Source organism: Paramisgurnus dabryanus, chromosome 10, assembly GCF_030506205.2.
Source record: "Paramisgurnus dabryanus chromosome 10, PD_genome_1.1, whole genome shotgun sequence".
In the NCBI taxonomy this organism is placed as follows: domain Eukaryota; kingdom Metazoa; phylum Chordata; class Actinopteri; order Cypriniformes; family Cobitidae; genus Paramisgurnus; species Paramisgurnus dabryanus.
This window is the reverse complement of record NC_133346.1, coordinates 28,325,986-28,347,923: the sequence shown is the minus strand read 5'-3', so window position 1 is coordinate 28,347,923 and position 21,938 is coordinate 28,325,986. Positions and strand designations below refer to the sequence as shown.

The 21,938-nt window shown below is 36.5% G+C and overlaps 1 protein-coding gene across 12 annotated transcripts in view; it reads right to left on the bottom strand.

Moving 5' to 3' along the window:
- The window catches only part of ppip5k2 (diphosphoinositol pentakisphosphate kinase 2), a 52,098-nt gene that overhangs the window by 15,517 nt on the left and 14,643 nt on the right, over positions 1-21,938 (bottom strand). For 4 of the 12 annotated variants that reach the window (XM_065271601.2, XM_065271603.2, XM_065271604.2 and 1 more), the window contains exons 6-26: positions 20,716-20,870; positions 17,960-18,061; positions 17,408-17,569; positions 16,672-16,793; positions 16,389-16,490; positions 15,563-15,649; positions 15,331-15,406; positions 14,681-14,790; positions 14,512-14,597; positions 13,146-13,271; positions 12,631-12,752; positions 12,349-12,531; positions 8,421-8,562; positions 8,077-8,300; positions 6,711-6,838; positions 6,044-6,158; positions 5,830-5,937; positions 4,921-5,037; positions 4,645-4,815; positions 1,145-1,186; positions 837-1,010 (exon numbers count right to left, since the gene is read on the bottom strand). In XM_065271601.2, coding sequence (XP_065127673.2) covers positions 837-1,010; positions 1,145-1,186; positions 4,645-4,815; positions 4,921-5,037; positions 5,830-5,937; positions 6,044-6,158; positions 6,711-6,838; positions 8,077-8,300; positions 8,421-8,562; positions 12,349-12,531; positions 12,631-12,752; positions 13,146-13,271; positions 14,512-14,597; positions 14,681-14,790; positions 15,331-15,406; positions 15,563-15,649; positions 16,389-16,490; positions 16,672-16,793; positions 17,408-17,569; positions 17,960-18,061; positions 20,716-20,870 — 2,654 coding nt within the window. The remainder of the gene's footprint in view (positions 1-836; positions 1,011-1,144; positions 1,187-4,644; positions 4,816-4,920; positions 5,038-5,829; positions 5,938-6,043; positions 6,159-6,710; positions 6,839-8,076; positions 8,301-8,420; positions 8,563-12,348; positions 12,532-12,630; positions 12,753-13,145; positions 13,272-14,511; positions 14,598-14,680; positions 14,791-15,330; positions 15,407-15,562; positions 15,650-16,388; positions 16,491-16,671; positions 16,794-17,407; positions 17,570-17,959; positions 18,062-20,715; positions 20,871-21,938) is intronic. The other 8 variants (XM_065271606.2, XM_065271607.2, XM_065271609.2 and 5 more) reach the window with 3 other exon arrangements.

Genomic DNA, 21,938 nt, shown 5'->3' with positions numbered 1-21,938 from the left:
TGCTAGAAGCCTTTTTCAAAATGCAACATATTTTCATTTACATACTGTAATGCTACACTTACAGTACTGTACAATTTACAGATTTCAGTATTAAAGCTTCAAAGTCAACATAAAACAGCATGCACAACCATTTTAACTAAAAGAGGCTATTCAACAAGACAGAAATGACTACTTGATTTTATTTATTGGTAATTTACTGACAAATGGCCAATATATAGCTGAATGAATCCAGACCTAAATATGAGTTTGGAGTGTATAGAGGAGGACAAAGTTTACTGTCATCCTGTAGCATCGCCTAAAAATCAGATTTACCTTTAAAAGCATCATTAATATACATGCTATTATAGTTTTTACCTTTATGAACCAGCTTCAAATGTTAACCATCGGAAAGATAACCTTCATGTGGAGCCAAAATAATTGTTTGGCTTTTGGTTAACATTATTTTAATCCTGTATTAAAATAATCATATGCAATTTAATCTGACTATATTAAGACACTTCATATAAAATTATTTTATTTAAATCTGTGTATGTCTAAAGCATGGCAGCTTTATCTTACATAAAATAAGATAAAAAAAAATACATGTAGGAAGTTATAAGTACCCACTACTCTAGTAAAACAAATAAAAAGCTGTAAGTTAATATTTTTAAAACCTCCCTATATGGTTTGAAATGCATGAAATGATAACAGAAAAACACTATGATGAATGAGGTTAATTCACTCTCTTTTGATTTATCTGCTCATTAGATGTCCTTGCTGACTGCCGCCAAGTTCTTGAGTGTGAATTGACAAGAAGTTAGCGGTCGGTGTGAAGAATGAATTAAATTTGTAAAAACCTGTTGCCATGAGCCAAATATACTGGATGTGAAAGCCAGTGATTTGGGGGAGACTGGGGAGGAAGTTATTTGGTCCCCTGATCTGCGTCTTCGACGCCCAGTACCAACACCACAGGTGTAATGTATCCAGGTACCTATAGAGTCAGGGCTAGACACACTCAGGGGGCTTTCTTCCTGAAAGTGAAACAGGGGGCAGAAACAGCACAAGCATGCAACATTAACAACAATCCAGCTACTGTATGTGTCCATCAACATTCACTATAGGAGACCTTTGATCAACAGAAGACTGAGGTTATGTGTGCTCATACTTTGCCAGCAGGGGTCTTGATAAAGTTTTTCAGCAATGGCGACTATAAAAGAAAGAAATACAAAACGGTGGCGATAAAAGGATGATTCGCAAAATAATACAGATTTGTGATTAGAAAGGCTTGAACAGTCGACAGGTTATAAACATTCAAGTATACACTTAATAAAACTAAAAACCACCAAAAAATGTCATTTTTGTCACTGGTACATTAAAAGCATTGATGTGATATGGAAGTTAAGATTTAAAGTTTGAGTTGTGTGACATTATATACCGACACTGTATTCCACGTAATACTGCGCAATCAATTTTACACAAGTATTGCATACAACAAAATAACAAACAAAATGAAAGAATCTAACACAAACCTGAATCTTTGTACCTTATATGAGCTTTATACTTCTGGGGATCTTTCATCTAACCAAAGTGCATTCAAAACAAATGATGCACAATAGTAACGCAGCAAAAATTATTTGGGGAAGTTAATTTCAAAGGCAATGAACCTACCTGAAAACTCAATGCAGTCCATCACACTCTAGCGATTCAACTTACAGCAGTCTGTCCTCCTTAACTTTATCTTATCAATAATACACATAAACTCTTTCCTTAAGAAAATATCAACAGTAGCTATTACATATGACTGAACCTGGATCAGTTCATGTACACTGTTTTTAAATGTTTGTGTTTGTAAAGAGTATAGCTCTGTAAGACACCATCTGTTCATATTTTTGGACAAAATGTTAGGCCTATTGTGTTGTGTCAATAGGTGTCTCAATGCTATCTCATGGCAATTCATATGTATTTTATGAGGTGGCTAATTCGTATTAATTCATACAACCACAAGTCATGCCTTTGCCCCGGTGATGTTGAGGTTAAGGGTGGGGTTTCGTTATTGTTCATTTTTTCATGATAATCATACGTTTTTACAGAGAGGTAACCTTCCGATCTCTCTGATGAAGCCAATACGTAAATGACTTAAACTGCAATTCATCGACTGGCCGCTAGAGGCTGGCTCCAAAAGGGAGTCAATTCCCATCGACCCCCATGTTAAAAATCGCCAACTTTACAAAAGAAACTAATATGTTTACAGCCTCGTACAAAAATAGTTTTTGATCTGTATAGCTAAGTTTGCCCTTCATGACAACTGTAAGGGGGGGGGATTTTTGTAACTCCTCAGTTTAAATTATATTGAGCTTTAAAGTTCTGCATAATTAAGGGCGTGGCCCCTTGAGTGAGGGGTGAACAGCCACTGCGGTCACTAGAATCGAGCTAGGCGGGCGTGGTTTCAACAACCAGACACCTCAGCTTTACCCACGTCCCGCCTCTTCACCCATTTTCGGATAAGCGCGAGTGATGCACAATGACGCGCGGCCAAGATGGCGACGGCAGGCAACGCCTACTTTTAGGGATGCTCCGATCGATCGGCCGCCGATCGTAATCGGCCGATAACGGCATTAAATGACGCGATCGGCACTCGCTAAATTTGCCGATCTCATGGGCCGATCTTTCTGTTTACTTTTGTCATCATAGCGTTCCTGATGCGGCTGCAATTAGAGACCATTCGTTGCTCATGTGTGACGTGCAGATTTGGATCTCTCTGCCTTTACAGAGATATGTGTATTTTCTATGAGGACGCGCTCCGGTCCTCAACGCGATGCATCTTCACATCCCTATCAAACAGCGTATACAACACATATCTATCGCGGACAATTGCATCCTCATGCCGAAAGTTTATTACTTGCATTCGTTTAAAAGTTTTGAAGGTTTAAACTTCAATTTTCCTCACAGCTGCTCTTGTTTGCGGACACCCGCCGCTCGCATACACAGCAGCCAGTCATCAGTGCACGTGAAGAGAACGATCTCTCCCACGTCTTAAAGCTACAGTATCCTAATTCATCTATCAATAAAATTACTCTCTGCTCATCAGTGAAAAACTGTTGTACTTCATACGAATGCGTGTATATTTAATTCATACAGTAAAGACTGTGAAGTGTTTTATTTTAATTACTTTTAACAGCCATAAACCTTTTTAAAGGCAAATTACATTTCTCTTTGCAAGAAGAAATATTTGTTGTGCTTATTTATTTGATTCTCTATTAAAACAATAATATACCTAATTTATAGTTAGTTTCATTTCTACAAATGGTGTAAACTCTGCTAGATTATAGATAAAAGATTCCCATTCCACTGACATTCTGTGATCGGCACTGATCGGCGATCGGCAGATCATGATCTTGGTGATCGGTAATCGGTGATCGGCCCCAAAAATGCTGATAGGAGCATCTCTACCTACTTTAAGCTTCAAAAACGATCTTCAGAAACCAATGGTTGACGTCACAGACACTACGTTCATCTTTTTTTTACAGTCTATGGTTTTTAAACGATTAACTTTGTACAAATTGATACCAAACTCATAAAATATGCAAGAATTCTCGTGAGATCAGGCTGGGCTTTCACATCTGAATAAACAGTTTAACATTTTCAAGCTACTGCACAAAAGAAACTTTATAGCCAAGTATCAAGAAATAAGCTTTAGGAGAAAAAGGATGCAAATGTATCCCTATAAAGCTGCAATAAAAACAACAACTGACTTTAGTAACATTATTATGTAATATTCCATCTGTTGAAATATTTATTTCAACAGATGGAATATTACATAATAATGTTACTAAAGTCAGTTGTTGTTTTTATGATCATGCAGTAAATGTGAAAAAAGGTTGAGAGTGAGATCTGACAATATAAGCAACTATTTTATAATTTCTCTATTTAAATGATTAAAATGAACTGAGGCTGAATGTGGTACTTTAAAAAACTTGGGACACTATATTATTACTTCATATTTAGTGTATTATTGTGGTATGAGATGAACATTAAAAGGAAAATGTAGGTTTAGTAACATGGATGATGGTTTATTTCATATTAAGGTTATAATTCACACTGATCCAACAAACAGTAACAAACACAAACACTGAAATCCATGTTGACTGCTGGATTATAATGAACAAATTTTTGTATATTGTTGGTTCAGTGTGAATTAGTCACCTGAATTAAAAACCTGATAAAAAGTAAGTATCCAATAAGTTTTTGTTTTTAAATGCACAGTGAAATGTTTTAACTAATCTGAAAAGCCTGACCTATATAAAGCTTATTCAGGATTTAAAACCAAATAATACTGCAATTGTACAATATTCTCATAATTCCAACATGAACCACAAAAAACAAATGACTAAATGTGGAGTTGAATGACAGGATGGTTTTGGCATGGTCATAAAAAAATCACAGACACAAAAAGGCTTATTTAAAAAGTAAATTCTTTTTAAAAACTCATTGTAAATAGGCCTTCAGTCCTGGATTCATAACTGTCCTTGTCAAAACTAATCTACTAGACATCTAAAAGCTCTTTAGTGACAGGACTAAACAACATTATATGTACAAATCAAAATGACTTTGCTGTTTGGAACAAACAAAAACACTCACCACCAATGACCACTTAAAAACACTTACTTCCACAGAGCCGATCTTTTTGGAGCGGGGAAGAGGAGACTTCTTGTGGATGTAGATGGGATCTGATACCATAGGGCGAAACATCATGAGGGCTCGGTCCGGCTCGTCACGTTTAGTGCTGCCAGACTCTTCATCACTGTCATTCTGGGACGACTTCTTGGAGTCTTCATTCTTTGACAGTCAATATTAAGCACATTTCAATTTCCATTTTTTATGTTTAGAAGATAACTATAAGTTTATTATCAATTTCATGAATTAACAATTAGTCGCTCTAACCTCTCTTGATGCTGGTCTGTAACCAAATCCAGATGGCAGATTTTTATCCTCTTCACAGCCTTTGGCTCCTGGACTGAAGTGAAGTTCCACATGGAAACGCTCCTCAGATGAAGGATCCTACAATTCAAAACAGATCAATAACACAATACAAGATCATCATATATTTACATTCACTCAAACATCTGTACACCTTAAAGAGTAACTAAACCCCTGGTCAGAGCCTGACTCCACCCACTGCAATATTTGAAAAATGCAAGAAAAGTGGGCAGATCCCAACGGAGATAGAGGGGACGAACTAAGTGTGTGGTGAGATCGTAACAAGGGCGTGGTGAGCTTGAACCTGCTTACGTCACGAGTCATTTCTTGGACCCAACATCCAATAGGAAAATTAAACTGCAGTAGCCACCGTTCAACCTGAAGAGGGCAGCACTCAGACGTTTTACACCATATATTGTAGTATTGAAACACTTTATATCCAAATGTCAAAAAACTTACTAAAATCAATGAACAGCACTAATAAAGCATCATTCTTACAGATCATTAACTAAAAAAAGTTGGTTTAGGGTTTAGTTACGCTTTAAATATTTATGTGATTATTGAGCCAACCAATCATGTTGCCACAGTATAAAATCATGATTGTGCAATTTAAGAGATTCAGTTAATGTTGTTTTATTCAATCATCAACTATCTGACAAAAATATAGACAAACAAAAGCAGTTTTATATCAAATATTTATTAAGTTATTTTAAAAGTACTGAATAAGTGTTAATATAACAGTTTTACTCTACATCAACTTAAATGAATTTTGTTTGATTTCTATAATTTTTGCAAACACCTTGGCCGCTCTTTTTTTTTCTTTTCTGATTTCAGTTATTTCAAAGCACTGCATGTGTGTTAACATTGCTGTACCTTGTTTGGGTCCTCATAGAGCATGATGACTATCTGTGTCATGTAGTTTAGCTCACTGACTATTTTAAGGTAGTCCATAGCTCTCTTCCATTGCTCATCTTGGGCCTCCTGGAAACAAAGTCAAACAGATCAATTCTTCAATCTTAACAAAACTCAAGGGATTTACTTGTACTACTTATTAAAAATCTATGAGATGTTTTTTTAAAAGGCTTACATCACAGAGGGCTCCATAACGCAAGATTGACAGGAGGGAGTGCACGTGACTCTCACTGGTGAAGTAAAGTCTGGTTCGTACGTGCCGTTCTGGAGACATAACCCCTCTGGAATATCTGTAGATAGAAAAATTTTATCCAAAACTCATTTAAGGGATAGTTCATCCAAAAATTAAAATTTGTCATAATTTTCTCATCCTCATGTTGTTCTAAACAACAATGAATAATTTTTTTTCTGATGAACACAAAAGAAGATATTTTGATAAATGATGTTAAGCACACAGCTAATTGTAACCATCGACTTCCCTAGTAGGAAAAACAAATATTATGGAGGTATTGTGATAAATGATGGTAAGCTTACAATTGACGGTACCCTTTGAATTACATCGTATTAGTTTTTCCAACTATGGAAGTTAATGGTTATAATTAGCTGTGTGCTCACCATCATTTATCAAAATATCTTCTTTTGTGTTCATTAGAAAAAAGAAATTCATACAGATTTAGAACAACATGAGGATGAGAAAATTCATTTTTGGGAGAACTATGCCTTTAACAGGGAAATAACAATGCATTTTTACAATAGTCCTGTATGTATTGGTTAATTTGTATTTAATCTAACACATGTATGATTTAGTCCGACGCTAAAGCATTGGAACAGGAAAAACTCACACTGGGTGAAGTTTATTAACGGTGTCATCATCTTGTGTCCTCTGGAGATCAGATCTGATCTTGCGAATCAGAGGGGTGCAGTATCCTTTGGCAATGTCCAGTTTCTCAGCCTGAGCGATACCATATTCCTGTCGAGAGTAAATAAACCTTTCACAATGATGCACAACATTTACGCCTTTGGCAGATGCCTTTATCCAAAGTGACTTAAAGTGCATTTAAGGTGTTTCACACATTTTATGTGTGTTTCCTGGGAAACCTTAAACCTTTGCATTGCTAGCACAATGCGCCATCAAGTTTCAGGATTCCCACTCTAAGCCAAATTGCAAATATCCTGACTTTCACAGACTAAAAAGCTGAATTTTCATTACCTATATCTGAGATGCAGTAAGCCTGATAATGTAGTGTACACCTTAAGTTTATACATTTTTTTTTTTTGCTTAAATGGAAAAAATGAGTAAACTATGCCAATAAATGGCTGTTTAGATTGTAGTCTCACTTGAAATCAGTGGAAATCAATTTTTAGAAGGATCTCTTGACAGAAATGCAAAAGAATATACAAAACTATATTATAAGGGGTGTATAAAGACCTTTTTATAATGAACCGTTATGTTTTTATTACATTAGAATGAGACGTTTTTATCTACATACACAGAGGGTCCCCTTACGTGGAGGTCGCCATTTTGTGCCGCCATGTTTCTACAGAAACCTTTAACAGACAAACTTTTTTTACTAAGTTGTCTCTGACGATGACATGTTTTACCGGTGACGGCTACTGTAGCTTCTCTATGTGGTTCAAAAGCGAGGGGTGAGCAGTGTATTGAGCCGTTAGTTGCAATTTGCAACCTCACCACTAGATGCTTCTAAAATTTACACACTGCACCTTTAACAAGCGGATAACATTTAACAACAAACTAAAACAAATGACAAACAAAACCACTCATATTTCATGACTTTCAATGTCTGGAATAAACCTTTCAAAATTCCATGATATTCCAGAAATTCCATGACCCGTGGGAACCCTGAAGTTTGCATATCAATTTTCCTAAAATACCGAAGTTTAGTCAATTTATGTTACAGTTAAACTCAATGTGAACATGTTTAAATCAATCGAAAGCATCAGAAATAACTCCACAGGGTTTGCTCCTCCAACAACACTGAAAGATGTGACCCTGTCTGTAAAATCCTTTCATAATCTAATGATGAGAGAGATTTGGAGCATTAAAGTTTGATTTCACTTACTGATTTTACATTGATTTCAATCTAAGACATGACCTTATTCACTTTTTAAGGTGCAAATATTTCTGTTATGATTTAGCAAAAGATAAAGAGAGGAAAATATAAAAAAAAATGTTTTAAAAAGCAGCACCTGTGGAATGACAATGTCAGCGAGGGCTTTGGACAGCCGGTAGATTTCCATTGTGTTGTTGAATTTCAATGAGCTGTTGTGTTGCACATCATATTTAATGCAGTCATAGATGTCAGGAATCTTGCTGATGTTGTACCGTCCGTTCTTCATTTTAAAATCCTTCTCTAGTTTAGACCATCGACGCAACATCAGCTCCAGAGTCTCACTGTGGTACAGCTGAATATCTGATGAGAGATACAGTAAGACAGACACTCATGAATCTCAAAGGAGGCTTGACCAGGTTTTTTTTCTTTATATTATGTCCAATGCATTTGGATCTTATAGATAATCATGACCCTGCAGACCTGCTGACTTGGGGTCTTCCATCCTCTGGCGGATCTGCAGCGTGAGGTTTTGAATGAGGGAGTACACCTTATCACATGTCTGAACTGGGTTTTTGATCATCTGCATGGACTTCACCAAAGACATGCTGGAGGTGGGCGCCAGCTGGTAAATGAAAAATAAAACTGTAACTTAGAATAACAGTTTATTTATTTTATTTAATTATATCATTTGTAAGTTAAAACATATACACAATCAAACAAAGCATTTTAAACAGACAACACACACAAAGCCATTTTTGTTTTAGAGGATGATTCAAATATGAAAGGAGATACATGTAGAGAGAATTAAACAAGAGACAAAATGGCATTATTTTATATAAAAAACAAACAATGTAAACTTTCTCTGCAATGGCAATTTAAGCAGCTGGATAGAAGTTGAAAACCCCTATAAAGCCCAATTTACTATACTTTTGTGTTGAGTGTACGGCGTAGCCTACACATAGTCGTGTACCCTACAGGCTGATTTATTCTTCTGCGTTCAACCTACGCCATAGGCTTTGTGTCAGTTTTTATTTACTCTCCTCCGTTGTTCACGTTAACGTGCAAATACACAAGCAGACCCCTAGTAGGTAGTGTCAACGAACATGTTACTGGTGTATACACAGTATCAAGGCAAAAGCTGAAGAAGTAGCAGTTTGTTGTGTAAGTCAGGGTTTCCCGCAGCATATTTCAGTTAAGGCGGCCCACCTAAGCTTGGAAACAAACAAACAAAAAAAATTCACTGCACAAAAGGCCGTCAAGTTCATCTCGGAGAATAGCGCGTACGCGCATCACACCGCATGCGGGGACGCGCGCCACACGGCCGAAATGAGAAAGACGTGGTCCGGACCGTCACTGTCTGGAGGATAACTAGCCAGTTGATAAAACATCTCGGAGAATAGTGCGGACGCGCTTCACACTGCGAGCGTGCACGCGCACCACACGGCCGAAATGAGATAAGACTTGCTCCGTCATGTCTGGAGGACAGCCAGTTGATAAAACACGTGTCCGTGAGAACTGTAAGTGGACTTATGTTTTGGGGTTATTTAAGCCTGTTATTGTATTAGTCTATAGTTCTTCTAATTTTAAAGTAAGTTAGCTGGTGATTTTGTTGTTTGAGCAACCTGCTAAGGTTTCACGTGCCTGTTGATTAGATATAATTGTTGAGCGCTCTTGCTCACTTTATTCATGTGCATTATTTACATGCTACAGTTACGCTCCTTTAAGATAATGTAATTAATAGTGGGAAATAATCTGTTTTTACCATTTTTGCGCTATCTATCATCGTTCGCCAGACGTTCTACAACATCTGCTTTTGTTTGTGTTTATTAACCCTTTAATTTAACTTCATAACGCAGCTATTCCCATTAGAGGTATCTGTTAAAAACATTCAAATTCATTAATAATCTAGTATGTGTTCATTTTTTGTCATAGTTTCTTCAAAATTAAGTTTTATTTGAGTGTTTTAAAAATAATTATTACACGGCTCTCTGGAATGCTTGATTCTGATTGGTCAGTTGAGACATTTACAGGTTCGTTCTTTTCAAATAATAACCGCTCCAAAGTAATAACACATAGCCGGTACTACTTGTATGTTTAAAATCCCTCCGCGCCAACAAAGATTACTGTTTGGCGCCATCTTGTGACAAACACTGGAGAACTACAATTAAGAATGGAAAATTTTGACATTAATTTTAACATGTACGGAAAAAACAAAACATTTAAACAGTGGATAGAAGAACGAACAACGACAAGACACAGAGAGCTTACGGAGACTGAACTTGACAAAATAGAGCATGAGAGCTACGAAGCCAACACCAAAAAAAAAAAAAAACAGAATGGGCATTAAAACTCCTCAAAGACTGGCTAAAAGAGAAAAAAATGGAGACAGACAAGTATGAAGCAGAGGATCTTAATAAGGTATTACGATCATTTTATGCATCTGTGTAAAGTTTCGCGGAAGGATAAAAATGTTAATTCAAAACAAATATGCCAATAAAAGGTTTCAAATTCATATTCATGTCCAGTTTTTTTTCTTATGTGGCAAGTAGCCGTGTAATAAGCGGGATAGTGTAGAGGCAGCCTGTAATTATCGTGAAATAAGCCCCTTCAGTGTGATCCTCTGCTTCGCGTCGGGTCCTGTCACACTGTCGGGGCTTATTTCCAGATAACTACCGGCTGCCTCTACATTATCCCTTACATATTTTATTTATTTATTTTATTAAAATATTTACATTTTCATCATGTCGCATACGCCCGCCCCTTTCATTGCCACGCCCTTGGCCCCACCCATCCGGCCAACCCTACCACCTTGACTAACAAATGAAGAGTTTGGTTCCAAAACGCAATAAACGCCATTTTTGAAAAAAATGAGTTACTGCCAAAATCAGTATTATATCAGGTCAGTAGTTAAAAGTAAATAATTAATTTTACGCAAAATCCAATACCCGCCGTGATATTCTGTCATCTTTTCTCCCTTTGTTCCCAAAATGCGACAAACGCCACTCCTCCTTTTTTACAGAACGCAATAAATCCATTCCTGATATTACAGCGGACCATTCACGCAATGTAAACAAACATGGCGGCGCGCTGAGTACACGGAATCCTAATTTTCCTCATCTACTTTGTACTTCATGATCAACAAACAAAACAAAATAATACTTTAATAGCATTGCTAAACCTGTGATGGTTTTCTGTGACGGGAAAGAAACGTAAGCCATCAACATCTAATAATTTCCGCGAGAGGCACTCGGCTGCTTGTTCTCCAGACAGCATCAAGCTTCTCATGCTAAAACATTGACCCCAGAGGATCTTATGAAAACTTTACATTATTTTACTCAAAGTCAACGAAAATCGAGCGGGACCAAAACATTTTACAGCTGATCGCTGTGAACATGTAAAGAGACGACGTCAAATATAACCGCAGCAATGTGTTCTTAATATAACAAAGTAAGTGTTTTGGTTAATGCCATTAATGTTTATTTTTTAATCATTGTATACCACTAGTCAACTAAATAAATATAAAATGGTAAAGATGAATGCACATTTATACATTGATTTAATAGATTAATAGCATTTTGAAATAAAAAACTGTCATGGATTTATTGCATTTTGTGGAAAAAATAATTAGTTTTTATAATAAATCTTTGAAAATCAAGTTATGGATTTGAATTTCTTATGTTTTTATAACCTAAAGATGCTATGTGAAAGTTTGTTACAGAAAATAGTGGTTTTCATCTTGTCACTTTCTTGGTATAGAAAACACGTTTTTACCGAAATTTGTCAAAATGGATTTATTGCGTTTTGGAACCAAACTCTTCAAATTTTCTGCGGGAAACCCTGTGTACGTTGTTGGAGAGGCATCAGCAGGGATGCTAGTAAATAGACAGCAACTTTTGTTGCAGTTTAAGTTGTTAAATAATGTCCATCTTTGTTTTTACTGGTGCAAGCAGAAATGCATATGAGGAAATGCAACACTGATTGTTTTACCTGAGGGAGTGCTTCGTATATTGTATAAGTGCTTTGGATTTATTATTTATGGACTTTTTTATATTAAAAAAGAGTGACAATGGATCGAAAAGTGTGGTTTACACCAGTGTCTTGTCAACACTGCCTATTAGCAGTTTATGCATTTTGACGCAGACAACATATAATGAAAACTGACGTGTATAATGAAAACTTTATAAACATTATACTGTATACTCCCTGGCCAAAGAAAAGTTGCCATTTCATTTAAATTAACAAATATTTAAGGGCTTGTGATTGGGTCATTTTTGCAGTGATTAATATTACAACTGGCAACAATTCTTTAATTTCTATTTAACTGATACAGTGATAACTGTTTTTTGTGCCAGGTGTTGCAGCTAAACATGTTAAGATAAATATGCCATTAATATAAAAGGGCACAGACCTTCTCATAATCCTCTGGAATGAAGTCTCTGTCTTTCTGAAGTATCTCATGAAGTCGTGCTTTGACTTTCTGCTGGCAGCTGCTTAAGGAGTCGCTCTCACTGTCCAACAAGCCGTTCATATTCGCACTCTTCACCATTTGAACGAGGATCGGTGTTAACTCTCCCTCCAATGCCAACAGACCCTGACGACACCAAACACACAAATAAAATTTTGGTTTAAACTGATATGAATTGGAGACAGCATTACTACAAAATGGTGGGAAAAGTTGTGGTCATGCTACCTTTGCAAATGCTGCAGCAGTCATCTGAACACGGCCTTCATCAGAAGCGTATATCTTTAAATCATGTCTATATGTGCTGTGAAGACGCAAAAGACCACAACCGGGAAAACCAGCATAATCACCTAAGACGAGCAGAAAGAAACAAAAAGAATATGTTAACTTATGTTTACTATTTATTAAATGTATTTTTAATAGATTTAAACTTGTATTCATTTAAATAGTATTTTTTATTTTTCTAAAATCAAATTTCCATGTCAATGAGGCAATTCAATGGTGAATACAAAATAACTTTGTAAAGAGATAATTATTTACAATGTTTTATACAAGAAATCAATTCCTTTAAATGTGTTCAGCACATGCTTTGCTTCAGCAAATGCTTTTGAAAAAATATCAAATAAACATGTCTTTGAATAAAACATTTGTCTATTAGTATCAAAACAATGTAGTCACATAAAATATGTTTCATATAATCTAAGAGTAAAGCAATAAACTAAAAAACTAAGATGTGTTTATACCTTGTCCTCCAGGGTACATACACCTGAATGCCCGACCAAGCTCTTCAGCCTGAACCCTGCCAGCTGGGGTCAACTCTCCACCCCACTTCAGAACCAGTAACAGAGATGGGTCGTCCCTTCTTACATCTAAACATGAACACACACCTTTATCAATATCACTGTATTACAGAAGCTGCAAATTAACCCTCTGGGGTCTAAGGGGTTTTTAGGGCCCTGGAGAAGTTTTGACCTGCACTGACATTTGTGCTTTTTTCAGTTGCTTAAAAACATAATAATGGCAAAAGTCTTATAAGTAAGCAATAAGGTACGAGAGCCTGTGCTGTATCGTGAATAAGTAACGGCTGAAGGGCGTTGTTAGGCATTGTGTGTGCGTTTGGCCGTCAATTGCGTCTGACGGAAGCACAAAGAAAACATTAGCGTCTGGAGAGAAGTTTTATTTACAGGCGAGAGTAAACAAGTATATGTGATGTTTGCAATCGCATCTTTTATAAGAATATCACAAAGCGCGTCAAATATGAGGCATCGTGTGTTTGTGTGTGTGTTTGGACATCGCGTCACACTGACGAAGCACACACACTCGCGTCTGTCTGGAGATAACTTTATTTACAGGTGAGAGTAAACAAGTAGATGTGATGTTTGCAATCGCATCTTTTATAATGATACCACAAAGCGCGTCAAATATGAGGCATCGTGTGTTTGTGTGTGTGTTTGGACAACGATCGCGTACTGTTTGATGAAGCACACACACTGAATGGCTGCAGAGACGGCGTCTCCATTGACTGTGGAGTTGACTAATGAATATGGATGATCTTTGCTCTTCTCTTCAATGGAGCGGGGCGTGGCTCATTATAGATAATGGAGTAACAGGGGAAAGACGGTACATCTCTCTCTTCTAATATAGTTAACAACGAATTACAATATTTGTCACTTACATCAGTTAAAAGCAGACATTCCAAGCATTATGTAGACATGTATCTTTTGTTTCTATGACAAGTATTCGTTAAGTTACAGTTTATTTTTTCTGACGCGTTTCTGAAAGGACTTCACTGAGGGAGAGAGAACAAAATGCGCATCATGTTTATTTTCTTAATTTTGCGAAAAGCACAACATTCTGTTGTTATTGGGAGCGAGAGAAAAAAACACTAGACACTTTAACGTTTTAAATGATGTATAAATCATATCTGTATGTCCAAAATCGGCAGAGTTATCAAAGTCTCTTTGCGGAGTGATTGAAAAATAAAGAGTTTGCGCCCCCCCCGGTCGACTTCAGAGTGTTAATATCTTGGCAAACTATAGTAAATGACAAACAAAATGGAAGGTCAAAAGACAACAAACAGAAGCAAGAAACACACAAACACATCCTTACCTTCTTCTTCACTGGAGGTTTTAGGGCAACCATGAGGCAGATATGTTAACTGGACCTTGCGGTTAATGCCAGAAAAGTGACCGTACCTGAATAAACATAGAGAATGAAGCACTGTAAAGATAAAAACATGAAAATCAAGAGCCAGACGTGAATTGTGGGAATTGCTTACATTTCAAGGACAGTTTTCAGTTGTTCAAGCTTTGCTTTACTCTCCTCGATCTCGGAGTCATTATTCTGACCGAGCTCCAGCAACAGCTGCCTGGCAATGTCCAGCACTTCCTGTCACATTCAAATAAACAACAACAATCACTCATCTCATCTTAAACTGAAGAGCTGACAATCTATTAGAAATTTAATGCAGATTATTTATGAATTTGATCAATCACATTTCAATATTTGCTAAGAAAATATATTAAATGTCCCAAATGAAGACAATGCATGTAAGACATTACATTTTTGTTGCAGATAAAGCAATAAAATGTACACAGAAATCTTTTTTAATGAAATTTGTGAATCTGTCCAAAGTAGACAATTGTGAAAACAGGTCTGTGTATTGTGTCTGAGATTTTTTATTAGATACAGGCCTTCTATACACAGGCAACTTATTTATCTGTCTTGCTGTTTTCAGCATCTCTCAATAAATGGTTTAAAACTAGAACACCTATAAAAAAGAAAAATAAACAAACAAACTAAAACAGCTATAAAAATGTGCATTCAGTTCTTCTCAACACAGAAACATACTCTGTGTATATCTGCACTAAAGATGTAATGTAATTGTAAAGAATAATATTACTGAGATGCAAAAACTCATTTATTTACCTGAAGTTGCTTTGGTTTTTTCAGTTTTAGCTTTCCAGTTTTGTAACCATCAAATTTTTCAAAGAGATCAAAAAATCTGAAAGGGACAAGAAAATAGAAATAAAATTTATGCAACAATATGTGGGGTTTTCACAGTAAATCATTAATCACATTACCTTAAGATCAATTAAAAGTAATTTTTATATTACAACAGTGATTTTTCAGGAGCAGAATAAAGCAAAAACATTTGTACCTTTGATGTCGAACTTCCATTTTCATCTTCTGTTTTGGAGTTCTGTCACCATGTCGTATTACAGCAATAACACACCTCAACTCCATCCTAAAGGTCACATGACAGCACTTAAAATCACACTGAATAACAGCCGAACACCACAATTTAAAATGAATACATAACAATGCTAACAATGCTAAAACTTGCAAAAAAAAAATGCTAAACTTTCTTCATTATTGCACTGCTTTTACATAAAAAAAGGTTCATTATTAGGGGCCAAGCATTAGAGGTTATAGTGCTCATAGGTACAGTGTTGGTTTCGTATGCTGTCTCAGCATTTGGTAAAACCTTACAATAAAGCTCTATTTGTTTACATTAGTTAACTTCATTAATTACATTAGCTTCAACCATCTGGTAACATTTGTTAATGCACAATAAACTAACACAAACAAACAATGAACAACTGTATCACCTTAGATTAATTTGGCTTATCATCGTGCTGCCCAGAGGTGGGCAGTAAAGTGCTACAACTATGTGTCTGTTTTGCACTAATTTTGCATGTGCAATGAGCTCTTCGAAAGCTCCATGAAAGACTAAGCACTTCTTAAATTATGCCTTTTACAAATTATATGACAAGATGTCAAAAACGCTCTGTATCTTGCAATGAGGTACTGACATAAAAGTTAGCATTGGTTATTTTCAATGGCACCATTTTGTTTAAATGTTTAAAGTGCTTTTAATTACAGCTTGTAAACCAGTTGTCTTTAAAATAGTGTGTATGTACATATGCAATATTATTATTCCTTCTGTGAGTAGAAAGTCTGTAATATTTTTAAATAAGACATACATGGTTCCATAAGTTGTGGGAACTATGGGAATGTCTTCTGCTTCCAAGGGTATCGACCATGGGATATGAAACTGTGGAGCCAATTCTCTCATGATGGTATTCCTGTTGTACGAAGAAAAACAGCTTAAATGAGTGGTACATCTGGTTATTCATGGACAATTCAATGCCTTTAAAAAAATATATAGCATGCCATGAATAAAACATTTTAGCATCAGATCTAATGTTGAAATACAGAAAAATAAACTTGGCAAAGATTGTTTTTGGATTTGTCCTTCATACTAACCCCAGGATCTTTGCACAGTCATCGTAGTATTTCATTGAGTTCTTCACAAAACTGAAGCCGTTTACATCACAGACGTATGACTGACCGTTGGCACGAAGCAGGTCGAACCCACACACCGTTTGCTGTCAACAGAATTGCTAAGATTTCAGTTTACGGTGAAAACTACTGAATAAAACTACTATAAAGATTTTTATTTATTTATAGGTTGCATATGCCTGCCCCCTTAGCCCCCCTTAACTATCAAATATCTAAACAAACTTTACATCCGGTTTCTGTTTGGTTAATGGTCTGGCTAGTGGCTAAAATGAACTGTGGAACAAATACCTCGTCAAAAATGACAAATGTTTTAGTTTCCTAAAGACGACGGGAGACGGCGATCATGAATCACCGCTATGTGAAGGGAGGTTTGGCAGCCGGTTTGTAGTTGACACACATACATTATAGTACACATTTTACACAGCAATGTTAGCTCAGTGTCGTTTTTATACGCTTTAGTTATGAAAATGAACTAATGTAATCTACTTGTTATTTATTTAGCTTGTTATCAGAAATAAACTACTCTAAAATGACTTTGTTGTTATTGATTCTTAGCGGAGTTTACCGAAAGTTACGTTTGTTCCACGATGGCCGTTTGTTCATGTTGTTACTGCTGAAACCGAGAGTTATAATATCAGATTTGTTTGATTATATGTGTGCTTAACCTGATGTGAGTAAAGCTGTTGACACCTTGATTTACCTTAAAAGCCAAACAGACTTTCCAGGCAATGAGTTTCTCTCTAGCATTAAGGATGACAGGATAGCGGACCTCTTTCCCCTCACTGTCTCGCTCCACCTTCCCATCCAGAGCCGGAGATTTACGGGCCTCCGCATGGGCGTAGTCAGGACCGACAGTATACACCTGATGTGGACAAAAACAGGAGAACAGATTAACTTTTACCTTTATATGCACAATTATTTTCCAACCTTATTAACTTTATCTGTCATCTTTCCAGACAAAAACAAAAAGAGACAGTTCGCCAACAAATTCAGTCATTAGTTAAGTGACCCCAAGCTTCAATCAATACCTTATTAGAATTCAAGACTCGGGTATAGATACTAGATTAATACCATAACAAAACCGTAACAAATACCTTGCATCAAAAGCTAATTTTATTAAGAACACTGCATAAAACACTAAATTAACAAATATGTTGCTTGTTTTTGTTGTAGAAATACACACAGAAAGCATTAGACCGTCATGAAATGAGCTGTCATTAGCTTGCATTAGCCAGATAACACATTGCAATACCTTGACATCCGTTCCATCTGTAGGCATGAATTCCTCATAGATATATGATCCAGTCTTTCTGACATTACTCTCAGGGGAATAGACGCTACTTCTGCTGCCAATCTGAAAGAGATACAGTGATCAGAAGAACATCAAAGCACAATGCAAAACCCCTGTTTACTTTACACAACCCGTGATGATGGGCTCCACAGTGTTTTTCCACTTGTCATTTGAGAATCTTTTCATTGGATCAGTGGTTAAGAGCATATTAATACAAACACAGCATGTTAAAGATACACAGTTTGGACCGTCTATCTTTCTGATTTTCACATATTTTTACCCCTTTAACCCTCATAACCCCTGATTTTCCTGTATACGTTATAGTTCCGCGGGGGTAAAAATGACCCCAGAAATTAAAAGAGTGATTACAAAAAAATCTATAAATTTTTAATTATACAAATAATAAATATATTTTTTTGTTTACTTCCCATCTATACGTAATGCTGTGTTTTGGGAGATATGAAGTATTTTTGTACCCGTTTACCACTTAATTCCTCAACTACACCATTACCTTGCCTGTAAAATATCAAATTTGTATGAAAAATTCTCATAAATTATTATCAAAATTTGACATAAATTGTTTTTAGATATTGATCTAGATGTAATGTGTTGAATTCGGCCAATTGGTGTTTAGAAAAAAAAAACAGTTACAGTTTATAGGAAATAAATCACTTCGACTAGCAGAGGCCCATAGAGGCCCATTCATTTCACTGGATGTGACCACATGCTCAAATTACTATAGTGATACAATTTATAAGAAAAATCCAAGGCACTCGAATGGTGTCGAAATAGTTAAAAAGCCTTTATTTCACATGGCTTAATATTTAAAACAGGTGACAAATACACCTACGCGTTGCGGCTAACAAGCCTTCGTCGTTTCTATGTTGCATTTGTGCTCTAGTACCAGGCCTACCTTTCTGTGTTAAGATTTTCATATTTATTCTGGATGCATTGGGTTTTTTTTTGACAAAAAATTGGGGTCATTTTTACCCCCAAGGGACTATTTAAGTAACATATTTTACACCTCTTTAGAACGACCGAATCAAGTCCAGTTTATTTTATATCAATCTTGATAGATAATCTGGAAAAGTCACAAAATCTTATTCCACTGAGATGAAGGGAACCATGTTTTTTAACTAAAGAAAACTAAAGTGGCTTGGGGGTAAGATTGAACCTAAGTGTCTTATCAGGGTTATACAAATGTAGTAATGTTTACATTTTCTGATTAGTATTCAAAATTAAAAGTATTATTTAAATATAATATAAAAAAAAATGTATTTCCATACTGTGCAAAAGTCTTAGGACACCATGCTACCATAATACTGCGTTTACACCAACCGCGTTTCAGGCATCAAAATCGTGTCTACCGCGCCTAGTTTGCCGCTTGAACAGTTTGAATGCATTCGCGTCTAGACGTGCGGAAAAGGCAAGCATTTGATGCACGTCAAGGGCAAAGTCCGCTTCTTGTGGGAGGGGCAAGTGCTATGCGGTTGTCTGTTTGCAGGATGGCTGATATTGATTGTGCATTTATTGAGAGAGTTACCGGTTTGTATTTAAGTCACCTTACTATAGTGGGAAAATAAACGGCGCGGGTCGATAAACGTCGTGGGTCAATAAACGTCACGTGATTTAAAAGTGAAATGTGTATTTATAACTTACCAGGTTGCCCAATGTCCTCACTGACACTCTTCCAAGCGATGTCCTTTTTATTCCTGTCTCTATAGAGATAAGAACTTGTGTCGTATAGCTCCTCATGACTGCTCATGGACAATATCAAGCCTTCATGCTCCGGGCGGGGGTGCCGCCATAGCAGCAAGCAGGCACTGGATTGGTTAACGCGGCGTTAAATTCAAGTCAAATGCAAAATGCACAAAAAGCACCATTCGCGCGTACCGCGTCATATGCTTAATTCGCGCTAGACGCGTGAATCATGCGGAATTGCGTCTACTGCTCGACGCCCAAATGCCTCATCCGCACCGCGAGACCCCCAGATGCGCGTCAACGCGTCTTAACATTGACTTAACATTGAAATCACTCGCAATTCACGCCTCTACCACAGCTGGTGTAAACGCAGCATAAGATGTGTTGTTTTTGCAATTGTATAGTGATCATATATGATTATTTCTCAGTCTCGTTATAAGAATGCAACCAGAAAATACATGAAATGTGTATGTAGTGTTAAAAACAGTATAAAAGTATAAGCTGAAGTGTGAAGTATTTAGGGTAAACTCCCCTTACACTTGAGCAATAGCAGGCAGCTGCAGGATCTCTTAAACCTTAATTAAATTAAATCCTTATTTCTAATTCTAATCAAATGACTTCAGGACTTCAGTCTCCTCAAAAAAGCTCAAGATGTGTTTTGTGCCAAGAGAGGTCACACTAAATACTGACTGATGTCTGAAGAAGACATTCAGTTCTGAAAATTGTTTTGTTTTTAATTTTGTGTACATATTTCCTGTATTTTCAGTTTGTATCTTAAAAAAAAAGAGTGAAAAATAAATATGGATGGACATTAAAACTTTGCTAAAACAACAAAGCTGGTGATGGTGGCCTTAGACTTTTGCACAGTACTGTATATTATAGTAAAAGTATTTAAAGTGTAGATGAAGAAAATATAAATACATCTGAAACCAAGATTGTTACAAGAGTAGATGGTTATTGCTGCATTACATTTGGTTTTGAAAAAGAGTTGTTATCGTCGTGTGTGTGGACCACACCTTGCGAAAAAGCCGCTGGCTGCCCCCTCCTGCTGATGTTGGGTAGTAAATGTAGACGTTGTGGTCTTCAGCACTCACTGGCTTCTCAACAAAAGGCTTTTGAAAAATCTCTCCATTTACCTCCACATGATCTTCTCCCTCCACCAGATTACATTCTACAACCAAACACAGAAGTTGTCATTGTGCTGACAAAGTTGCATACAAAAAAAATGCTCATTGCTGCACAAATCAGAGGTTCCAACCAGTAGATACATGTACAATGTAAGATGGACACATAAAATAAGACTTCCACAGTTGGCAGAATCATTTTGGTCCATAATTATGTAAAAATCAAGCCGAATGCACTTTGCCAGGGTTTGTACAAGTTTCTGAAAGTATACGAGCAGAAAGCGCACCCCATTCGAGTAAAAGTTGTCAGCAGGTTTAGACCAAGAAATAACAATGGTACAAATGTGTTTTCGGAACTGTGATGGAAGTACAGTGGAAGTCCTTATACGGGCACTTCCTTCGGAATAGCGCACGCACACAACAACCAAGAGCTGACACAAATTCAACCTCACAAAGGAATAGTTTTTTGTTTGTGAGGGAAACTTAAGCTCGTTCAGCTTCCAAATAAACCCATCATTATGGAAACAATGGATATAGTTGATATATCCAGGGTAGCAGTGGAGTTGTGCAAGTGTGTTTGTTAAAAGCTGGATTTCGTTAAAATGGGGCGGTCCCAGTGATAAAACAACCATGTCATGAGTCGAAGGCAGTAATTTGGGCTAAAACCAGGCTAAATTTGGGCTGTCAGTGAAAATCTAATAGACGTCTACCATAGTCCAAGAATACACGATACGTATAAGTTTAAAACAAATGAAAGCAAACACCTTGAACACCTGTTGACTTTGCCTACATGTTGGAATATCATACATCTTCAAGTTATGGCATGTAGCCAAATTTAAGACTATTTAGGGTAGAAGTGGGTTACTCATAGCCGGTCTATATTGGGTCTATAGTTAGCCATCATTTCAACGTCTTGGTTTTTGCTTGCTGGGAAGTAAAACTGCATCACATGTCACATAAGTGCATATAATGTAAATGACATTTAAATTGTCATTGTAAACGATAAGTTATCCAGAGATAGTGGGATACTATTTTGTGTGTGTTGTCCTCCAAGAGCTCTTTTTTCCGAAAGTAGCAGTACAGCTCATCTGTCTTTTATAAATCCACTCAAACTA